Source organism: Haplochromis burtoni, unplaced genomic scaffold (assembly GCF_018398535.1).
Source record: "Haplochromis burtoni strain Fernald_Lab_line unplaced genomic scaffold, NCSU_Asbu1 Contig_29, whole genome shotgun sequence".
Taxonomy (NCBI): Eukaryota; Metazoa; Chordata; class Actinopteri; order Cichliformes; family Cichlidae; genus Haplochromis; species Haplochromis burtoni.
The window spans coordinates 2,230,295-2,252,187 of NW_024582390.1; the positions used below are offsets into that span (position 1 = coordinate 2,230,295).

Genomic DNA, 21,893 nt, shown 5'->3' on the forward strand with positions numbered 1-21,893 from the left:
GATAATAGCTCTACAGGCCACATAAAAATGTTCTGAAGATTATCTTTAACGTCTTTTCCAGAAAGATCTCAAATACCGCAGACATTAGGTAATGGTAATTTTGTAAAACACTTCAGGATGTCTACATAGATTTGCACGTTTTCGCAAAGCCTCATTGATAGGAAGCAGTCATTAACAAGATGTTCAAGTTGTTTCTGGTTTAGCTAAAACCACCTTGTCTAACAGAAGGCTGTTGTTTGCAGTTATACAGCTGCGGATTAGTTTGAAACAGTTTTCACATTATTTTCAGCTTAACACAAATAATATTAAAGGAAACATGAAGGCGAGTACAGGTTGGATATATCAGTCTTCTGTCAAGAGGGTAGAAACTCTCTTCAAAGCCAGCTGTAGCCCTTTTGAGGTGAGCTCTCCTGAAGTCAACTCTGGGGTTTTGACAGTTACCAGACAGCCCTGGGGAAATATTGATGCCTTTCCGAGAGCTGAGCTGTAAAAGACCTTGTGAGGCTACAGGGATCCTTTGAAATGTTCTTCTGATGAGCACGCTATGAGAAGCGCTATCCAGTCCTCCACCTGACTGCACTTGACTACACCACAGGTTTAGCTTCTTATCACATGCGGTCCCCTCTTTCTTTCATCTGCAGTGAAATCTCAACTCACCTACTGCCCCAGAAACCAGTGCTGGATAAACTGTCATAGCTTCCTCTGCTGCTCAGTAGTGCTGAGATGTGTGCAAGATGTCGTCGTGTATTATAATAGATTGCCTTTTATGCCACTGTTCCACTACAGATATGGCTCCAGAACACTAGTTGGCAGTAGGGTGTCTGTTCAAGTCGATCCACTCTTAACAGATAAAAGTAGATGGACATGCAAAGGAAGAACTGATGGCACTAAATGGCACAACAACCAGTTGTTGCATGCTGCACTGATGAATTGATTACGACGCTGTTAAGATGAATACAGATTCTTTAAAAAAAAAAAAAAAAAAGCTATTTAAAAATTTGACATAGTCCGACATAAATTCGACTAATATCGGCCAGTATATCAGTTGGGCTCTAGTTTGTGGTGTAGATTTAGCACAGAGGCATAAATTCCAGTTAATGCATATTTAAAATCACTTTGTGAAACAGGATATCTGAGAGTGGTGATGATTAAACATGCAGTTGTGTAGTACAATACAAAAATCATATTAACCAGAGAGGACTAATATTTCTGACTGCTAAAAGAAAAAGGAATCACAAGTTTGTGATTTCAGTTCCTAAAGCAAAATGCTTCTAATACTCTATCAGCTTTGTTGGTTGAGATTTTGGTACGAATATTAAAAAGACTATATTATAAAAGACTGGGTGCATTAGACATGGAGTAAACATGCAGAATTCAGAATACCATCTAGCATCATCTTGCCAGCATATATTCGTTTTCGCTTTTGAGTTGAGCTCATCGTCACATTTGGAGCATAAAGACGAACGTTGTGGGACTGAGTTCATTCTCCTCGGCTGCACAAAGAAGACACACTGTCTCATTGAGAAGTTGAAATGTGAAGAAGTCAGAGTCCATCTTGAAGAATGCTGGGAAAGCTTCTTGATCACTTCCTAGCTATGAACAATCCTCCCTTTCAGTGGTGTTGACTGGACATTGTAAGTTGTTGGTGATAGGTATTTGACAGGCTGGTATGTGTATAAATGTGTGCATGCGCCTGCTGACTGATAGCTTGCTGGTTATGGATTCCTGTGTCTGATAGTGAATACCAACCAGTGGGTGCTCTGCACTCACAGTCTGCAGTCTGTATGCTTGCTTTTCCCTGCTTGTTTAACATTCATTTATGTCTGTGAAGGTTCTCAGTCATCCAGGTCATCGTAGTCTAAGGAGCTTGGAAAGAAAGGCGTCTGGTCTTCTTTAAGTTGCTTGAAAACGTTTCACCTCTCATCCGAGAAGCTTCTTCAGGAAGCTTCTTCAGGAAGCTTCTTCAGGAAGCTTCTTCAGGAAGCTTCTTCAGGAAGCTTCTTCAGTTCGAACTGAACCCCCCCCTTGAAATTACGCCCCTGTTGAGGGTGAGCTAAACCTGGCCTGGCAATTTATCTAATATAGCAAATTAAACCGACATAACATGTTTGCCAGTCAACAAATAAGCTTGAAGTAGGGAAATGTGGTCAGTGTGGTCGTATTTGTTCAATGAATAAATTGTTAAATTTATTCTTCAGATTATTTTTTTCAGACTTCAATCATCCAAACAAATAAAAAGCACCAACAGCAGAATGAGATGTTTGGCACTGACAGAGAAGATTTAGCAAGTTTTTCATTAGCACAAACTCAACTATGCTGCTCAACCCACAAAGTCATTTTCTTTACAAATGTGGCACCATTGAGGCGAAATAAAAAGGCCAACGGTATAACATTTATTGGCCAGAAACAAATGTCCTTAGTTTCTGTGCTAGTTTTATAGAAGTTTAAAAAAGGACTGTTCATGTGTGTGGGCTCACATTCATCAAAAGGAGACGCAGGCAAGCTCGTTCTCTTCTTCTAATCAAATAAGGCTTTTGTAAGATGCAAATACCTCAATAGCCACGTACTTTGTACTTGGATACACAGTTTTAAAAACAGTTAATAGAAGTATGTGTCTTATTGTGCAGATGAACCTGTTGTGGAGGTTCTTGTTGTTAAGAGCTTTGTTCACTGGTTGTAGACTGAATCACCTGTAACTTCATGGAGTCAAAGAAAGTATTAGTGAGAGATATTACCAGGTACCCTCAGAGGTCTTGTGTAGTCCATATCCTAATGGATCAGATTTATTTATTTCTTTTTGTAATGTGTAGGACTATCATGGTTTTAAGCAGGAATGCCTTTGTGTCAATGTCATAATAATCAACCGAGATGCAAAGAAAAAGCACTTTTAACAAGATTTGAAAGGAATGAAGGTCAAATGTTGTCATCCTGCTTCTGTTTTATACATAGTTATATTTGGGTGCTGTTGGCCACATGCTACTTTCCACACCACTCCAGTTTCTTTTTTCTCTCCCTTAGTTGCAGCCTCCTTTTGCACCAGTCTGCTGGTTTTCCCTGCTGTTTTCCGAGGGCATCGGAATGAGATGGCTTCCTTTTGTCCAGGGTTCATGAGGTGTTCTGGATTTGTTGTGTCTAGCTCTGAGATGTGATGTGGAGATATAGCGTAGTTGATAGCTCGGCGATATCGCTCCCTGGAAAAAATCATCACATCCTCCCTTGTTATGATTTCCTGTCCGTTTCTTTTTACAATTAATAAATTTACATTTGTGATTAATCATATACCCTTTGAAATTGATGCAAGTCAGAGTGCAACTCATTTTTGCCTTTCTCTTGTTGTCCTTCATGAGGTCATATATCAAAGGGCTCAATTTCTGTGACCTTCTCACGCCTGTTATAAATGGCAATTGCTTCTTCATCAGTGCGGAGCGTTAATGGAAACCTGTTAAATCTTGAGATGAGATTTTGAACCGAGAGGAAATTCTTCTGTGCCTTGTCTGATGCTCAAAAATGTGAGTCATGCCGGAAGACCTTTTACCATTTCTCTGCATTATCAGCCCTTAGATGTGGCCTAAAATTATCCATGATGGGCAGCCACATGTTTGTCATTTCTCGTGTGGATCCTGTGCTCCTCTTTGTAAACTGAATCTGAACTTGAACATATGGTTTAGATTACTCAAACTATGCCCCTTGTTGTTTTATATGAAATACAGTCAGTGGAACATATTAGCCAGTTCACTTTTCATCCAAGTTATTTACCTGAACTAAGTGTGTGTCTCGCATACAACGCTCTCCGTCCCTGTAGTCCCGTTTTAATTGGAGCCATGTGACTCCCGGGTAATAGGTTGTGCCTGACCATCTGCAGATGAATGGAGGTTTTCAGGATACTCTTTGGCTGTGTCTCCCAAATAACAGGCTGACTTTGATCGCTTTTGTAAATGCTTCACTAACCCAGTCCCTTCAGGCTTTAACCCATCTGTCTGCACAAATCTGTAACATCCCATTGCGTTTGAATGCCAATCCTTAGATTATAGTGCTTTTAAAAGAAAAATCATCATCACCTTTAAAACAGTTTCTTTGCTACATGGGACAGCTTCTGCTCAGCTTCTCTGAATGGACGCTCCATTTGGTTTTGGGCTTTTACTTTGAGTTCTTCTAGTCACTTCTGGTGACAGACGAGAACACCCAGATTGTACATACAGAAGCCCATGCGAGGTATCAAAAGCCACCATTTTTCCTCTATGCATTTCAAGTTGCATATCCATAGATGGCACTGTGCATCAAGCAGAAGCGGTTTTATAAATTGCTCCATTTGATTCACAGGAATTGTTTGGGGTTGGGAGTGACTGAATGTGGTAATGTGGAAATCGCAGTCTCTGATCTCCTGTCTGTTCTCTATATTATGACTGGGGTTACACATACAGTTATCTGATAAGAGCCTGGAGGAGGAGGGGAGGGAGGAGGTTTTACTTGCAGGAGGTCAAGGCCAAAGTAGTTGCAAAGAGTCGGGGCATGCTGTTTTATGGATTTACAGATCTAAATAACACAGTCACCTCCTGTTTTCACTTTTTTTTTTTTTTTTTGTGTGGTTACATTTTTGATCTGCTCTTAAGACTCGGTAAAATGTGAGTTCCAAGTAGAGAACTTAAAAATGTGTTTAAACAAGTGAATTGGCACTTTTAGGAAAGATCAGTAGGCCTTTGCTGCAGTGCTGCTCCACCAAACAGCATGTTTATTCCCAGCAGGGCTGGTTAAACGGCAGCTTTTACTGGATATCTTTATTTTTTTTGTGCAAAAGTATAAATGTTGCACAAGCAGCTGCGCATCTATGAGGATGGGTATGCCAGTGGTGTGCAACATTTAAAATTGTTACATTAAATATTCTAATAATTTAGTTCTTTGCATTTCACACATTGTCTTACCTTTTATGGGAAATGGGGTCAGAGTACTGTCATGGTGTGAGTGCAGGGAACAGTGCAGCTAGCCAAAGTCATCGCCTTGTGCTCACAATGACGTTCCTCTAAGGGCTGTTCCATTGTCCCAGATACATCATCAGAGTTGGACACTTTGCGGTCAATCTAACCAAAAGATGCAACTATTGTTGCCACAACAGAAGGACACACTTTCAGATAAAATAATGGGGGGGATGCTTTGTCTGTTTGGCAATTTTCTTCTCTTGTATTTCCAACAATGCACGTGTGCGCTTGAGCAAGGATCTTTAGTTCACTTAGAGGCTAATTGTTGTGGTTTCCTGCTGTAGTTTACATTCCCAGAGCCAGCTAGCCGCTTTTTTACCGAGAGTCTCCAGCAATGCAGACAGCATTCTGAGTTGTCAGACAGACCAGAGCTGCTATCAACGCAGGGAGCTGTCTGAGAGTGTGTGAGTGAGTTTTATGTAAGCTACGGAGTGCAGCTAAGCCTGTCCAACTAAGACACCACTACCTCTCATCTCCAGTGCCATCTGGAACATATTAATCCTGTGAGAACTCTCTCTCTGTTTTCCCTCGGTCTCTTCTGCATTTCTTTCCCTCTCTCTCTCTCTCTCTCTCTCTGTCGGATGCACGCGCTCTCTCACTCTCTCATTCTCCCTGTATCTTCTGTTCGTGCTGGCAGGTCCAGTTAGGAAGCCCAAATATGTAGAGAGCCCTCGCGTGCCTTCTGATGCCATCGTGTCAGCTCGGAGGAAAGCAACCGATAACAAGGAGTCGTCCCACAATGGTGAGTTTTACTTTTGCAAATTTTCTAAATGGCTGTTTTTGCTGGGGTTGAGGGGAAAAGTGCACTTAAAAACTGCCGTAAGAGAAAATTACGCATGTCATTGCCTGGGGTCCTCATTGTTGTCAGTGGCTTTTAAGAGCAGGGCTTTGTTATTTAAGGGTAGCATCAGTTACTGATGACTCAGTTTAAGTACACAGTACATGTGAGCCCCGTGCAAACACTCGGTAGTGCCGTGTTTATTCTAAACTGTGTGTTTAGATTACAGAGGAGTCAGTTTTCCAGTTTGTGGGGACATATTGTCTGAGCAAAGCGCTGGATTTGCGGATTTCGGGGTATAATGGGGACAGGGGCTTTCATTTCTCAGGAACTATACATGAAAATTCTTGTGCTTCCACATGTTTGTGAGATGTGCTTTCAGCGTTATTACTGCCTATTCTCACTTTTGTTGGGCGTTGTGTTTGTGTTTAGGGGTAATGTTCCCCTAAGTGCTCAGTTTAGATTTCCAGTAGAGAAGACTGGGCTCAAATTCCTCCCATAGGCTTAAGTGGAGATGTAAGATGTGCAATCTTTAGCAAAAGGCAATGCACAAAGAGCGCTCTATTGTTATGCATGGCTCACATAACGTACATAGAATTTAGTAACTCGGCACAGCTGACTGTCGCATACTAAGGCACGAGGGTGTGTCTGACGTTCAACCAACATAGAGCTCAGAGTAGGCTACCAGCAGATAGCAGACAGTAAATAAATATGACCTCGTCAGTTTCCGTACCGTGACTTTTATTTACTAATTACAAAAGAGAGTCCTTGCTTGTGTGACTGAGCAGAAATATATTACTGGATAAGTCCTAAACCAATGTTTTTGAGCACAAATGCAAATGCAGTTCCATAATCAACACCCTATTACTTTTCTCAACACCTTTCCACTATTCCCCACGCCTCCTTATCTAATCTTACCGTCTTTCCTCTTCATTGCTTAATGATGCAGTGAAAAAAAAAAATGCTCAAGGGGAGGTGATGTTAAACTACTTCAGATCACAGAAAGGACTTGTGTGTTTAGTATGGACTCGTCTTCAGTTTCATGGGATAATAATATGACATTTATTTTAGCACACTTTATGTTGTAGATGTGGAAGTTGGCCTTTTTCTTCTTAATAACCATTCAGTAACTTAAAAAATTAAACAGTAAAATCGATTTTTCGTAAAAGCATTAAGGCCCTTTGTTGTGATTGTCAAAATTATGGTCATGTCCTTCCTTTTATCTTCAGTTATTCATAAGTGTGTTTAGATCTTGGCTGTAGATTTCCTGGCCACAGCTTAAAGATGCACATGTGTATATGAACACCCCACACTTCAGTTCATGCAAGAACAAAAACCTTTAATAAAGTCTAAGTATGTCTGTGGACCACTGTGAGAAAACTGCTTCCAGAGATCTGCATGTTTCCAGGAGCGCAGTGAATCTCAATATGTTTTAAAAAGGACGAAGTTTGGCGCCATCTGGATGCTTCCTTGAACGGGCTCTCCCACCAGTCTTGGACACTGAGCGTGAAGGGTCTTCTTCAGGTCATTTGGCAAAACCCACAGAGCTTCAGCAGTCCTCTGCAGAGATCGAGGGGGGAAAGGATGACCGTCTCATCAATCAGGCCTTTATTGTAGAGCAGCTGCACTTTGAGCAAAGGCATGACAGCTTATTTGGAGCTTGTCAAATGGCATTTAAAAGACTCTGAGAGCATGAGGAGAAAGATTCTCCTGTCTGACAAAACAGACACTGAAATCGTTACGGAGAACTCTGAGCACTGCCTGCCGAACATAATCCACAATCAACACCCCATCGGGCACTGTTCATCAGCAGACAAATACCTTCCGTGTGGTTAAGCATGAAGGTGGCAGCATCAGATTAGATTGGGTGTTCCTGTTAGTGGCAGGGGCAAGAAGAGCTGAGGAAGGTATGAATGCCAGAAGCGGGCACCAGAGACTCAAAGTACATCCTTTCGGCACATCAATGAGACGAGATGAACCTTTTGATGCTTCCAAACCATAAACAGTATTAAAGATGGATGTGTTCTTGCAGTTCTTGAACTTATCAAAGTCATCCACAGAGGACAAAACTGTTTTGGTGTAAAGAAATGGGGTCTATAGGAATTGACTCTCATTTGAAGCAGTGCTGGAGGAACTACACTTTCTTTCTCTTCCACAGCTTTTCAGCTCCAGAGGTTGCCCCTCATTCCAGATGCTGAGCTTTAATGTGTTTGTAATATCTTATAATAGAGTTCTCTCAGAAGTGGATGTGATGCTTGTGGAGTGAAACTATAGCATAATGCTAGGATTAGATAAGGAAGTTGGACATTTTGTTTATTGGCTTATTGGGATTCATTTGCGTAGTTGTAAAACTGATATTGCTCTGCTGTCTTAAAACGAATCAGAAATATGCTGAACTTTTAAAAGCCTTATTTTTTTTTAAGTTGTCTGTATATTATATACACCCTGGTAAGCATTTGACACTTGGGGAATAAGCCCATTAACATTAAAAAAATGTAGTTGTTTTCTGCAGCACAGATAATATACTCAATACAAGTACTGAATAATGGGTTGAAGACTTTCAAGAGTTTGTTGTTTTTAGGACCCGGTTTTGATTTTAATTTAATTGAAATGCATATTAATGACAAAAATACACATTTTAACCATTAAAAAAAACATCTGTGATGCAATAACAGATGAAAAACTGTGATAGGGCTTTCTGTACTGAAGCTGTTATCTCATGCATGTGGCAGATGTACATGTGCAGGCCTCCAAATTATCTTTTTGCTACTAGATATACATGTATAGAATCATTTTACTGCAAGAAATGAGTTACAACTATCCGATAATATAACTAAATTTTGCATTATGTTATTTTTTGGGTCTGCTCCCAGTGATAGAGATGATAGAGATCTGGTCAGTTTCTGACAAATTAGAAATGACTGCTTCTAGGACACTGCCCAGTCGTATGTAGTTTATTTTTATTGCACCACATACAACTGTTGGTATAAAAGCTCCCAGGCATTTAAGGCATTTCTGTCTTATTTTGTTCTCTGAGAGTGATTTTTATTTTTTTTTTAAAATATACATGTTTTTCAAATATTGACTCAGCTTTCAGGCAGCTGAAGAAATAACCAGTCCGTTTTAAGGTCAGACATCTACTTACTTCTTCCCTTTATTTGTTCTGCGCACAATTATTCAGTAAATACTGCAGAAAATCAGCTGATAGGAAAGAAGAAACTTTCCATCGGGTTCTTCTCGCAGCCGTAGTTGGCAGGTTAAAAAATGTTATAGCTGAGAAATTATAAGAATATAACAGCTCATCAACTAATCGTGCATAATCAGGCACTGATGGTGGCTAATTCTGATAGCCCAGATGCAGCAGAGTGACGCTCACTTACAGTCTTTTGAATACTTTCTCCCATGTGGACAGAATCATGCATATGCACCATGGGTCACATGTGACAAGGACATTACCCACTATTGCTTTTTTTTTTTTTTTTCAAAAAACAGAGCATCTTTCAGCTTGTGTTGTCCTCTACTTCAGACAGAGTAAACTGTTGAAGCAGGATGAGACAACTTCACTGCTTTAATAACAAGGTCAGCATCACATTGTTGAGAGACTGCTGGAATAATGGAGTTTTGCAGGATGAAGACTGTGTGTCATTTACAGCACAAATAAAGTGGGAGCTCTGAAGAGGGGCTTTTACTGAAGGACGCCTGTTCTGAGTGTCCAGAACCACGTCCACATCTGTAGACGGAGACAAGTCTTTAGTGCTGCTGAGGCTGATTTTCAAAAAAGTTGAATGTAATTTTCTTTTGACAGTTTTTAATGCAGCGTGAGTTTTGTCCCTGTGTTGCATGGTTACTTCACTTGTTCGTCTTTTGGGTCGGGCTCAAAGCGTTGTCATTTTTCATGCTCTGCATTGTGGCTGAGCAGGATGGGCTGCAGGCTAAGAAAGGAAACATGCTTTTGACCTACTCAGGAGTCATCTCGCATGGCACTGTCTTTGAGAAAGGGTTATGTTTCCTGTGCCTGCGTGTAACTGCAGAGAGTATTTTTATTTTGCCCGAGTGTCCGCAGTTGCCTTTGTCTTTGTTTATGTATGTGTGTGTTTGCATGCTTGAGTGTGTTTGCAACAGGCAGCCAACAGTCTGGTTGACAGAATTGTTTCAGCTGTGCTCTTGGAGTCCCGTCTCTGTCTCCGTCAGTCAAGACTGAACCGCAGGTCCTGTCCTCTCCTACAATTATGTCTCTCTTCAAATCCCTCATTTTACAGCTCCAGTAAGACCAGTGTCCGAACACTTAACACCTGTTTGTTCATGTATTTATTATCTTGTCAGTGTTAAAACAATGGTCAGACTTATTTGGCTAAGAATTATGTGAATTTGCACCTCCTAAACCATCTGGCTATAATTTTAAGTTTGCTCCATTTTAAAATAAAACTGTAGTAATCTTAGTCTCATTTCATTTGCACTGTGTGTGTTACTCATTTGTTAACACTTTCTGGAGGCTGTGTCACCCTTTGTGGTGCTCTTTGCACTCTATTATTACTAAACCAATAAATCCCAGCTTATGCAGTGGCTAAATTTAATCAATTATGAATACGCTCGTGAAATTGTATAATCATGGCCAATTGTTCCCAGTTCATAATGATATTCAGCCTGTCTTTGTTCATAATTTGCTCTTCAGGAGAATAGTAACTTTGAGGCAGCAGAAATTAATGCGATGTGATTTTTGTTTTGGCTGGCACAGAGTGATGGTTCTGCGCCTTTCTGTAGCCGATCATGTTAATTGTTCATTCACTCTTTAGCTTTTTGATTAAAATCACCTTTTCACCGTATTTTTCGTTTTTATTTTTCCTGCGCTAAATCGTAAAGCTTGATTAGGGTGGTCTGCTCATCTCTGCGGGATCTTTACAGCACAATCTCTTTGGCCCAAGGGGCTGAATCGCCACGTGAGGAAGCTTCAGCTCTGTTGGTCTAATAGTTAATGAAATGCCATCTGTATCTGCCATTGCAGCAACATTAATAACAGCTGGCGTATGGTGTCCAGCTGAGATGCCAGTCACACTATGATTACTACCTCTATGCCGTCTCCCGCCCCAGATACGCTGTTATCTATAGTCTTGACCTCATGTAATGTCTCGCTGGATGCTCCATCTGCGCCTGCAGCAGATTCTAACTCTGGAATGTGCAATAAGACCGCTCAACTTGCTTCAGGGGGGCACGTCACCTTGTACTCCTGAACTCAAATGGGGAAGCAGGATGCGTGTTCTCATTGAGGGTTCATTAAACGGGCTCCACTGTTGTGGTAATGAAACTCCAGCTGCTAATGAGGACCGGCTGGATTGTTTTCTTGGCAGCGAGTGAGCTAAGGCAGCTCCGCAGATCCAGTCTGTTCTACTGATTCCCCCCCCCCAAATTCCTCTGCTTCTCCTCCTCCTCCTTCAGTCTTCATTCTTCTATCAGGGAACCACACGGCTGCTATTTCACACCTGCTCATAAACTTCCTCCGGCAGCAGATAACGATGTTGTTTTGTTTTTGCCTCCATTTGCTGTACAGTTACCGGAATAACAAAGTGGTTCCAGCTACATCCCTGGTTTTCCATAACTCCAGGGTAGCGTAAAAAGTAAAGGACAAATCTGATGCTTTACCTAGAACGGGGAGGGTTTTCTTCGGCTAGCCATTTTACTTATTATCTGCCTTCCATTTAGATAAATAAAACTATTTGCCCTGACGTGTAACTGACAAAAATGTCAGCTGTCATATGACTGGAGAGCTAGTGTGGCTCCCCTTTTGTACATAAAATCATAAACTTAGATGAGGTCCGTCTAGGTGGTACTAATTAATAAACTAGGTTAATAAAGTCGAGAAGAGTTAATAACAGTCTTGAGAGTAATGTTCCTGACTGACTACAGGCATCATTTGTGGATGTGATATTAGAGACAGTGTGAAATTACTGGATATTTGCTATATTACAGCCAGTTTTATTCCATCTCACCAACTATTTTACATCTAGGCACTCTATAGCCTTGTTAGAAAAGTTAGAACTTGGACTCTCCTAATAGCTTTTTATTTTCTTTGTATATACAGACTTCCAATTAGGACTGTAGTGTAATGTAGTGTGAAGAGGTCCCATCCACTGGATTACCCCAAAGCCTTTTTAAATTCTCCCTTAAAGTACCGTAGAGTTGATGGAATAAATAAAATGTGTGTGTGTGTGTGTGTGTGTGTGTGCGTGTGTGTGTGTGTGTGTAATGATAATTGAATGTGAATAATTGGTTCCTGCTCTAATTATTTGTTGTATTTTAAAGTTGTTGTTGTTGTTTTTTTTAAAGCACATTTGTCACCCTAGGGTTAGACTACTCCTGTAATGTGGGATTATTAGGGTGTTGCCGAGGTCTGCAAATTGTTTCACTCTTCTAGGATCTCATTATTGGAATATTATAGCACTCTGAAACAAAGTAGCTAATTATCATTTTGTTTACCTCCTTCCAAAGGTTTTTCTTGCCTTTGCACCTAAGTTATAATTGGCAGAGCTTAGTGGTTATTAAAAGTGTCCTGATAGATAGATAACCTGTATTACTCTGGCACTTATCTTTAAAAACACATTTATTTGACCTTTCAATTACTGATTTATACCGATCAGACATAACATTATGTCCACCAGCCTAACACTGTGTTGCTCCCCCTTTTACTGCCTAAACCACTGAGGGATGGACTTTGCGAAGGTGTTCTTTGGTATCTGGGACTCAGATGTTAGCAAAAGATCCTTTAAGTACTTTAAGTTGCGAGGTTTGCCTCTCTTGGCTCGCCTTCTTCCCATAGTGCATCCTGGTGCCAGGTGTTCCCCAGGTAAATGGCGCAACTGGTCATCCACTTGCTGTAAAAGAAGACTTGATTCCTCAGACTAGGTCACCTTCCTCAATTGCTCCATGGTCTATTTCTGATGCTCACATGCTCGTTGCACACTGGGACAACTACAGACCATGAACAATCCACAAACACTGTTTTGGAGATGCTCTGACCCATTCTAGCGATCACAATGTGGCCCTTGTTAAACTTAAATCGAATCCTTACGCTTGCCCATGTTTCCTGCTTTTTACACATTAACTTTGACGGCAGAATGTTCACTTGCTCCCTGATATCGCCCACCCACTAACCACGACGAAGAGGTAATCTGTGTTATTCATTCCACCTGTCAGTGGTCATAATGCTATGTCTGATTGCGCCATGTTGGCATATTTCTGTAAGGAGAAGGAGAAAAGAATAACTCCTCTATGTATTTGTACATCTTCAGTATGTATTTGGGATACATGTGTGGTTAACCTGGTGTACCCAAATAACAAAACCAAGCAAAAGAGCATTAACATGACACAAGACCATACATAACATTTGAAAATAGCAAAGAAGACTAGCAACAGTCCAGTTATCTTCTAATTATATCAACTTGACACGGAAATCAGAAGAACTCTGCTGCTGAAAGCATTTAAATAATTAAGTCATAGCAGTATGTTTTCCTTGAGAATCTGCCAAACCACATTTTGACCTTCTAAACTAGTCAGTAAAAAGTCCTTTGTGAATTCAATAAGCTTCATGACATAATTAACAATGAGATGCAAAAATTGTCTGTGTTTCACGGATTTTAAGTATCTCAAATTGAAAACCTTTGGCAGGGGTCACAGAGGATGTGAACCAGGAGTTATTTTGCTCTACACTTGCTGTCAGAGTAGAATGGAGCGGTTGTCAGATTTCTCACTACTGCCTGGGATCAGTTTCCTCAGGTGTGCCGTGCCACCAGTTTCTCATTATCTCATAACATTACTTCATGTTTTTGCATTCTTCCTCTCCTCATTATTTTACAGATACTACAGTAACACTCAAATGAGCTGAATTCTGGATTGTTACTGAACAGGAGATGTTAATTAACTTCAGCTAGTATCTAAGTGCATCCTACAGCTGTCACAACAGTCCACTGCCTGAACGTTAAAGATATTTACTGGTGTTGGCCAGAGGGGCCGATGGCGCGATATGGCAGCCTTGCTTCTGTCAGTCTGCCCCAGGGCAGCTGTGGCTACAACCGTAGCTTGCCTCCACTAGTGTGTGAATGCAAGAGTGAATGAATAGTGGCATTGTAAAGCGCTTTGGGTGCCTTGAAAAGCGCTATATAAATCCAAACCATTATCATTATTATTATTGTTTCATGTGAAATGAATGGGAAATAATCAGTAGTAACAGTGGTTATTTAAGTACTTATTATGCCTCCAATAACATTCCTTATGTTATTGGAGTTATAAACTACATTCTCCAATGGCTCTAACGTGACAGCAACTACAGCCTTACAGGACAGCCGTTTCCTTTAGCGTGATATTACTCTAGAGCAGGGGTGGGCAACTCCAGGCCTCGAGGGCCGGTGTCCCTGCAGGTTTTAGATGTGTCCTTGAACCAACACAGCTGATTTAAATGGCTAAATTAGTTCCTCACCATGTCCTGAAGTTCTCCAGAGGCCTGGTAACGAACTAATCATGTGATTCAGGTGTGTTGACCCAAGGTGAGATCTAAAACCTGCAGGACACCGGCCCTCGGGGCCTGGGATTGCCCACCCCTGCTCTAGAGTAATATCACGCTAAAGGAAACGGCTGTCCTGTAAGGCTGTAGTTGCTGTCACGTTAGAGCCATTGGAGAATGTAGTTTATAACTGAAAGGTGGCTCATTGCATCCATGAGCAGGCTTGACAAATCAGGAAGAAAAACCAGTGGCACAGCTGAGATGCCCTGCAGCAAGACACCCAGCAACAGATAGTACTTCCCTGTAGCTTATAGTTGAGCAAGTAAGGGCAAAACAGCACATCCGCCGCTTTTTCTTTTCATGAGCTGCATCAAATTGTTTTGGGGTTTTTTGTTTTTTGCCTGCCTGCCACATTCGTTGACATTTTTTCGTGTATCCATGTATTCGTCTGTCACTTTGTCAATGGTTAATTGACAAAATGTTGAGCATGATGAATAGGTGGTGATGACAACTATGAAAATGAAATGGAGCTGGGATTTCCTGTTTCGTATTTAGAATGAAAAGTGAGTAAAAGAGGCCATTCAACTAGAATCCATTTAAAAGTTGTTGACACGCTAGTGTAATCAGCAAACCTTCCGCTTTATTAATGCAGTAAATGTGATATGTTTATGTTTATTCATAGATGCATGCACATGATGGACGATGTTAAAACGCGCTCGCAAAGTGAAGGTTTTGTGTCAAGCTGTGGGTGAAGTTGGCTGTGCAAGTAAACAATTTTTTGGCACAGCGTATTGATTTTTCCAGAGAGACCACGGGTTAAAAGGGGTTTTATTGATTTGGCCCGTGAAGTTTTTATTTGTATGTGCTATGTCGTATCATTATGTCAGTCTTTCTGTCTCTTATGATGTATTCATGTCAGGTCTTTAACAACCCCGGCGCCATTCTGGAGCTGCTGATTGGTCCTCAGAGGCGTGTGGTTTTAAGTGGCTTTGAAGAACCTGTGATGGAGTGGTCTTGTCAGGGCAAAGTAATAAAGAGCCGGGTGATCGATTTAATCCAATGACGGAAAAGAAAAAGTTGCGAAGGAAAAACTGAGTCAACAAACTGGATTAGTTTCTGCACTATATTGCGGTTACGAGAAAACTTTGTAAACCCTTTGGAATTGCCGGAGTTTCAGCGTTGGTCACTCATAACATGTACTCTGTTCTTCATCTCACAGTTATGGACAAACAATCTCACTAAACTAAAAAGCACACACGCACTCTAACAGCTGTGCTTTTCATGTCTCTATTAAATACACGAGAGTAATCATTCACATTGCCGGGAAAAAGAGCGAGAGAAAAAGGGATGATGTGCCGTGAACGAGGCAAAAGTCAAGATATTTGGCCAAAACAATGCTAAACATCTCATTTGGATTTGTTTCTACACACCAGCAACCAAAACCTCATCTGAAGTGTTAAGCATGCTGGAGAGAACATTTTGGTTTGGGGCTGTTTTGCTACTTCAGGGCAGGAAACCTTTGGAGCGATCGAGGCAACAACGAATTTAAAATTGTATGAGGAAATTATACAGGGGAATGTCGGGGGAGAAGCGTAGGAGATATTGGATTATGCAATAAGTCAGTGACCCTAAGCATACAAGAAAATCAATAACAAGAAGGTTAGGAAAAAAATATATTTTACAATAACAAAGTCAGGGTCTTGACCTTATCCCATGAGACAGATGAGTGCTGCATGACCTGAAGGCGGCTGATCAATGACAGCATATATTGATAGACTGAACCATTTTTTGTTGGTAGCGATGATCCAAAATTGGTCATTGTTATTCATCTGGAAATTTCTGATGGAGGTTGTTGCTGCCCAGGGACATCCTACATGTTACTAAATTGATGAGTTTTTCCTCAAGTTTAAGTCTCTGACTGATTGATTAAGCTGGTTTGACAGATGTATGTCTGCAATTATGAGTAAAAATCAAACCAGATTTTATGAGAAATTAATTAGATCCTATCGATTCCAAAAAGAAGCTACTTTCAGTTCCTACCGTAATCGCAAGGGGTTACCACAAGGGTTTGTATTTAAACAAAGGAACTTGTGTCTCCTCCTGGAATTGACCTGAGGATCTCTCGCAGTCCACAGCTTACATCATTAAAGCCAGAGCTCACAAAATACAGTTTTGCCTCTTTTTTTTTTTTCTTTTTTCAGCAGCCAAACAATGTTGCACTAATCTCCAGAAGGCGAAGATTTCAACTATGTTTCACAGTTGTTTTCTCTGGCATGTTTCTAGTTGCCTCACATGGTTTGCACCTGTAAAGCTGTTAGTCTCGTAGCGTCTTATTCCTAGCTGTTGTGGATCTGTGTTGATAGCCACTATGAAAGCAAAAGACAAGACTCTGACAGGCTAATAATAAAAAAATCAACAACCTGTCACTGCCTGCTAATGTACAGTAGCCATAAATGTGTGATATGCAAGGTGCCCCCTTTTAAAGACCCCAGACCCATTACCATTTTATTGCCAAATGATTAATATCTGTAACCATCTACTAAAAGTTGATGAAGCGCATACAATATGTGGATGCATGCTTGAAATTATTCGACCACAACAGGCTCTCAGCATTGATGATACCCGTTCAGAGTGGGGTTATCAAGTTGAATTGTGGATGTGGGAAATGATCTTGTATGTTATTTTCTTTACACTTGATAATATTACTGGGTGAAGGCTCAGAATTGACTTATATAATCATTGCGATGTGCATTCAGGACTGAGCGGCGTCTTTGCCTGAGCGATTGTAAAAGGCTCCCCTCGAGCATTTTAAATGAGCTGGGTGACATTCCCTATTAACAATGGATTTTCAATGCATAGCGTTCCCACTTCATGGCATTTGCAATGGAGATGGGGTGATGCGAGTACAGCACGCATTAGGTTAGCATTCCTTGTCTGCTACTATGTGGACAAAAGCTTGAATTTATTCAGTATAGAACTTGTAGGCTTGTGGGATAAGAGAATTTTTATTTATATTCATTTATTTATTTATTTTAAGGCTTGTAGAATATTTAAGTTTTTCTAAATTCAAAGTAGTTCTAAAGGACAGAGCAACTTCTCCTGAAGGCAGTGCCAATAAATAAATGTATAATAAAATAAATAAATGCATAAAAGATACACTTTAAAAAAGACAACCCGGTGGGCAGATGTGTCAAGGGGGGTAACATAAATCTTCTGCACAGCCTAAAGTTATGGATACTGTATGAACTCGTCTGGCAGTACTTGCGATGCATATATATCTTGTTTAACACGTTTTGTTCTTGGCTGAAGGAGGCAGGGACACGACTAAAGTGCCAGGCCATAAGGGCTAATTCGGTTTCGTACCGAAGCCTTTGATAAATTGCTGGCATGGGGTGTTCTTTGACTAAATCCTTCTTGTAGTTACAGTAACACCAGCTGCTTGCATTTTAATTATGATTACATTTCCAGGGAAATTCAAGAAACTTTAGCGTTTATTAAATCTGTATTCGATCTGTTGCCGCGGTTTGTGCATTTTCCTTAATTGGGCACGCTTTGCATGTCTGGAGTAAAAGGTTAGCCTCTTCTCAATGATAAAAAGCCAATCCAGCTAATGAATTAGAAGTAGTCATTACTTACATTATTGATTAATCTACTGATGATTTAAAAAGAAAAAAGTGAATTGTTTAACATGTCAAGAACAGTGAAAACTATCGCAAATTTGCAGAATTTGGGTTCATTTCTTCAGGAAACTTATTTTGTTTCACTAAGGTGAAGCAGGATCATGACATCATTGAGTTTTTAGGAAAACAATGAACTCTCACTGAAGGAGCTGATTATTTTTCTGTCGATCGACTAAGCAGTAAAGAGTTCCTCTAGTTAAGTATGTAGTGGGTATGACTTCGGGATTGTGTGACTGTTTATAAGGCTCAGTGCTTGAACTTCAAACGAGATAGAGAGAGATTGAATTTAGGGCGTTTATTGCCAGCCCCACACTTCACTGATTAGGCCTTTTTCCAGTTTTATTTTGGGTTGCATGACCCAATAATTTCACGAGGTTGGAGAACTGTATGACCTTTTGATTGCAAGACTGGCTATTATGACAATTTATTTACTTTAACAGGTAATGCATTATCTGTGTATTGGCATTTGTATGCTATTTGCATGCCAATGGTGTTTGTCTGGTGGTCTGATTTTGACTTGACTCGGGCTTGGCAGCACATTATGCCACAGGACTTGTTTGTATTTAATCAGATTTACGGTCAACATTATTAATAGCTGCAGAAGAATGGAGGTAAAGGAGAAAATGAAGTAAAGGAGGAGAAAGAGGTGCTGCCAGAGAGATGAATAATAAGCGTTTTGTACCTCGGACATTCTCACTCTTTCTCCCGACATCTTCATCATCAGTGTATGCTTGCCTTTTTGACATGACTAAATTCCAACATCCACATTTGAGTTGCTATCCACAATGGATTTTAGACGATAAACCCAGTATTTTGCATATACTGTTATTATTTATCTGCCTGGTTTTTGGTTTAATATGTAAAAAAAAAAAGAAAAAAAAAAAGGTCGGTTTGTGTAGACAGAAAGGTGATTACAAGTTGTTTCTTCCTTGTTGATGGCATCCCAAGCTTGAAATTGCAATCTAAAGTAATTTTAAGGCTTGAGAATGAAGACCACAGACAGTTCAAGTTGTGTTGCAGGAAGCAGAGGTCCACTCATTGATATTCAGAGGCTCTATAAGTGAGAGCTGTAAACAACCCGAAAGCCCTGGAATTGGCGCTCGAGGCATGTTGTAGGGTGCGTACTCACTCACTCACTCACTCACTCACACCCTCACTCACACCCAGTCTCTGCTTTCTTACAATGCTGGATATTCACATGTATTCACTTTCTTTTAGAACACTCACACACCAGCCGTGGCCGCACACGCTCACTCTCTCTTTCCTCTCTTTCTCGCACTCTTGCTCTCTTTCCTCACCTTCTCTGGGTCTGCACCACATCAGCAGCAGCTGGGAGAGTGCAGCATAGCATTTCAGAGCAGTGTTGAGGAGGGCAGGGCCAGCAGCGTGGCCTTGTGTGGGGCATCCAGTGTAGAGAGGGAATCTGCCTGCTAGTGTTAAGCATTTCTCTCTCTCTCTCTCTCTCTCTCCCTCTCTCTCTCCCATATCTGTAGATCTGCAAGCGGAGAAACAGCCAAGCTCCTCCTCCCCTGCCACTCAGGAACTGATGACAAGACTGGGCTTTTTACTGGGAGAAGGGATCCCGGGTACGGCACGCATACCTATGGACGACAAGAATGAAAAGAAGGTATTTCATTTTCTCCCTCCCCTCCAGCTCCTCACCGCACTACCAACAGCAGCTGCTGCCATCGCTGCAGCACACACAGAGAGATAGAGGACAGAGAGAAAGCACAAGGGGAGAAGCTAGTTGTGACAGTGTTTCACTTGAATGGATTTTTTTTTCTTTTCCTCTTTTTTGTTTTTTTTTTTTTTTTTTTTTTTTTGCAGCTTGATTTTTTTTTTTTTCGTGTTCGTTATGGACGGGGTTTTAAGAGGCACCCCTGGAACTTGTTTTCTTGGGACCTCAAGCAACGGTAACTGTCACACTGTTTTGTTTGAACTGTTCAATCTGTCCTGAAGAAAAGTAACTGCCTATTCAAAATTGGCTGCATGTGATTTTATTCCTGTGCATGCTTTTCAGCGCGGCATGCTAGTCTCCCAGTAACTTGAGTGCTATTCCAGGGGCTCTTGAGTGTGTAACAAGAGTGTCTGAGTCCGGGTACAGAAATAGAGTTGTGTTAGGTCTGAGCCTCAGTTTGTTTGGCTTTACTAATTAAGCTGGGCTGTGTGAAGAGCAGAACCCAAGACGTTAGGTTTTCATCTCGTGCCTTGGACCGTTTTTGACACTGAAGTAGCAATTCTAGGAATGCAAAGACTTAGAAAGCATTTCATGAATTGTGTTCAGTAGTTGGTATGTGAAAAGAGGAGACGGGCGGTCTGACTCTATGTAGATCTGTGTTGTCGGAGTTCATGTGAAGAGCAGCACGTTATTGTCATCTGTCAGCAATTGTCTTTTCCACCATACTGCTGTTTTACAATGTGCCTTTAACTGTGTTAGTTTTTAGTTTTGCCTCACAGAAAATTAAATGTCAGTCAGGTGTTAGACTTACTGTGTTTATTGGGTGGGACACAGCCTGCAGACTGGAAGTTGACTTAGAAAATTTTATATAGTTATATTAGCATTCCTCAAGATATTAGTCATGCTGCCAGTCATTCTCCCTATTCTTCATCCCATTCTTCTTCCCTATCAGCTTGCCTTTGCACTAGCCTATGGTCTAGAATGAATCAGTCACACTTGGATAAGCATAGGTGAGCTTATTTTTTTGTGAACTCTTGTTCATGTTTGACAACAATGGTTTTTTTGGGTTGCCAGTCTGCCACACCCAAATTTTTCAGTAGTGCAGGAACATGTATAAAAAAACGCTGTGCTGTACCAGTACAGATGTTAACCAAATATTAATATCATGTTAATGATAAACGTATGATATTATAAATGATTGCTCTTTTTGTCTGGTTTTTATAGATCTGGTTACATTGCCTTTACATTGCCAAGTCATTAATTTGCCAAAAACACAAAAAATAAAGAGTTAGTTGTGAATTTGACCAATAGCATTATTCTGCTGTCAACAGATATCAGGAAAATTCTATTATAGTAAATATTTTTGGCCACAATAATTGTGTTGTGTATAAATATTGTGACAACCCTAGTTGGGGAAATGCACATGTTATTTGCACCTACTTGCAGTAGCATGACAGTAACATAACTGTGAGTAGTATAACAGTCTACTAGCAGTATATTATGCTTGTGAAACCAACTATACCTGAAAGCCACCCCACCCCCCCAGGCAACAAATACATCTCCAAAAAAGGGTTTAGTTTATTCTACATGGGGAATAAACCAAATTGAATTTTATTATTTAATTCGAGCAGTTCTCACAACAGTAGGAGTGTTTTATTCATGCAGTGAATGATAAAATGTCTGCATGTAATTATTTCTCTGATTTGGCTTAGAACCCAACAATCTTTGGAGCGCTACTAAGCTGTATTAGGGACCATCTTTTGTGTGTTTTCAATTGTAAAGTCAGTGCTTTTGTATGCTAAATAAATGGGCCTGTGGTGAGAAAAGTTCAGTTTTCGTAATTTTGTTGTGAGACTAGGGCAAAACTTGCTTTAAAACCTACAAAGTCATAATCAGTTGTTGGAAGGTGTTGCTTTGCATCTCATTGGGGCAATGATAAGCTACACTGTATTGTGTTTGGATCCAGTTAAAGGAAGATGGGGAAACTGGACAAACCAGCTTTAATTTGGATTTCTACGGTTGTCGGTTATCTCAGACAAAGATTTAGCTGTTGTATGGTTGTCAGACAGGCTGGATGACCTAAAAATAAAAAAAAAAGGGTGTCTATTGTGTTCACACAAACTAAAGACTACTTCCCTTGTGAAATACTCTTCAGACTTATTTTGGTTCCTCTAGACATATGAGTGTGTAATTTTTAAGCCTTGCTCCATTTATAGTGCTTATGGCCTTCGGCTTGTGTGTCATGCTCGCATGTAAAGCGCTTGTTTATTTGCAAAGGAATTTTTTGCATTGC

General features: G+C 40.5%; 1 protein-coding gene across 5 annotated transcripts in view; it reads left to right on the forward strand.

Annotated features, from left to right (window-relative positions):
- Positions 1-21,893, forward strand: part of tanc1b (tetratricopeptide repeat, ankyrin repeat and coiled-coil containing 1b) — a 123,520-nt gene that overhangs the window by 37,183 nt on the left and 64,444 nt on the right. For 4 of the 5 annotated variants that reach the window (XM_005918228.3, XM_005918226.3, XM_005918227.3 and 1 more), the window contains 2 exons: positions 5,611-5,715; positions 19,416-19,549. In XM_005918228.3, coding sequence (XP_005918290.1) covers positions 5,611-5,715; positions 19,416-19,549 — 239 coding nt within the window. Of the gene's footprint in view, positions 1-1,965; positions 5,477-5,610; positions 5,716-19,415; positions 19,550-21,893 lie in introns of those variants that run through there. The other variant, XM_042219204.1, reaches the window with a different exon arrangement.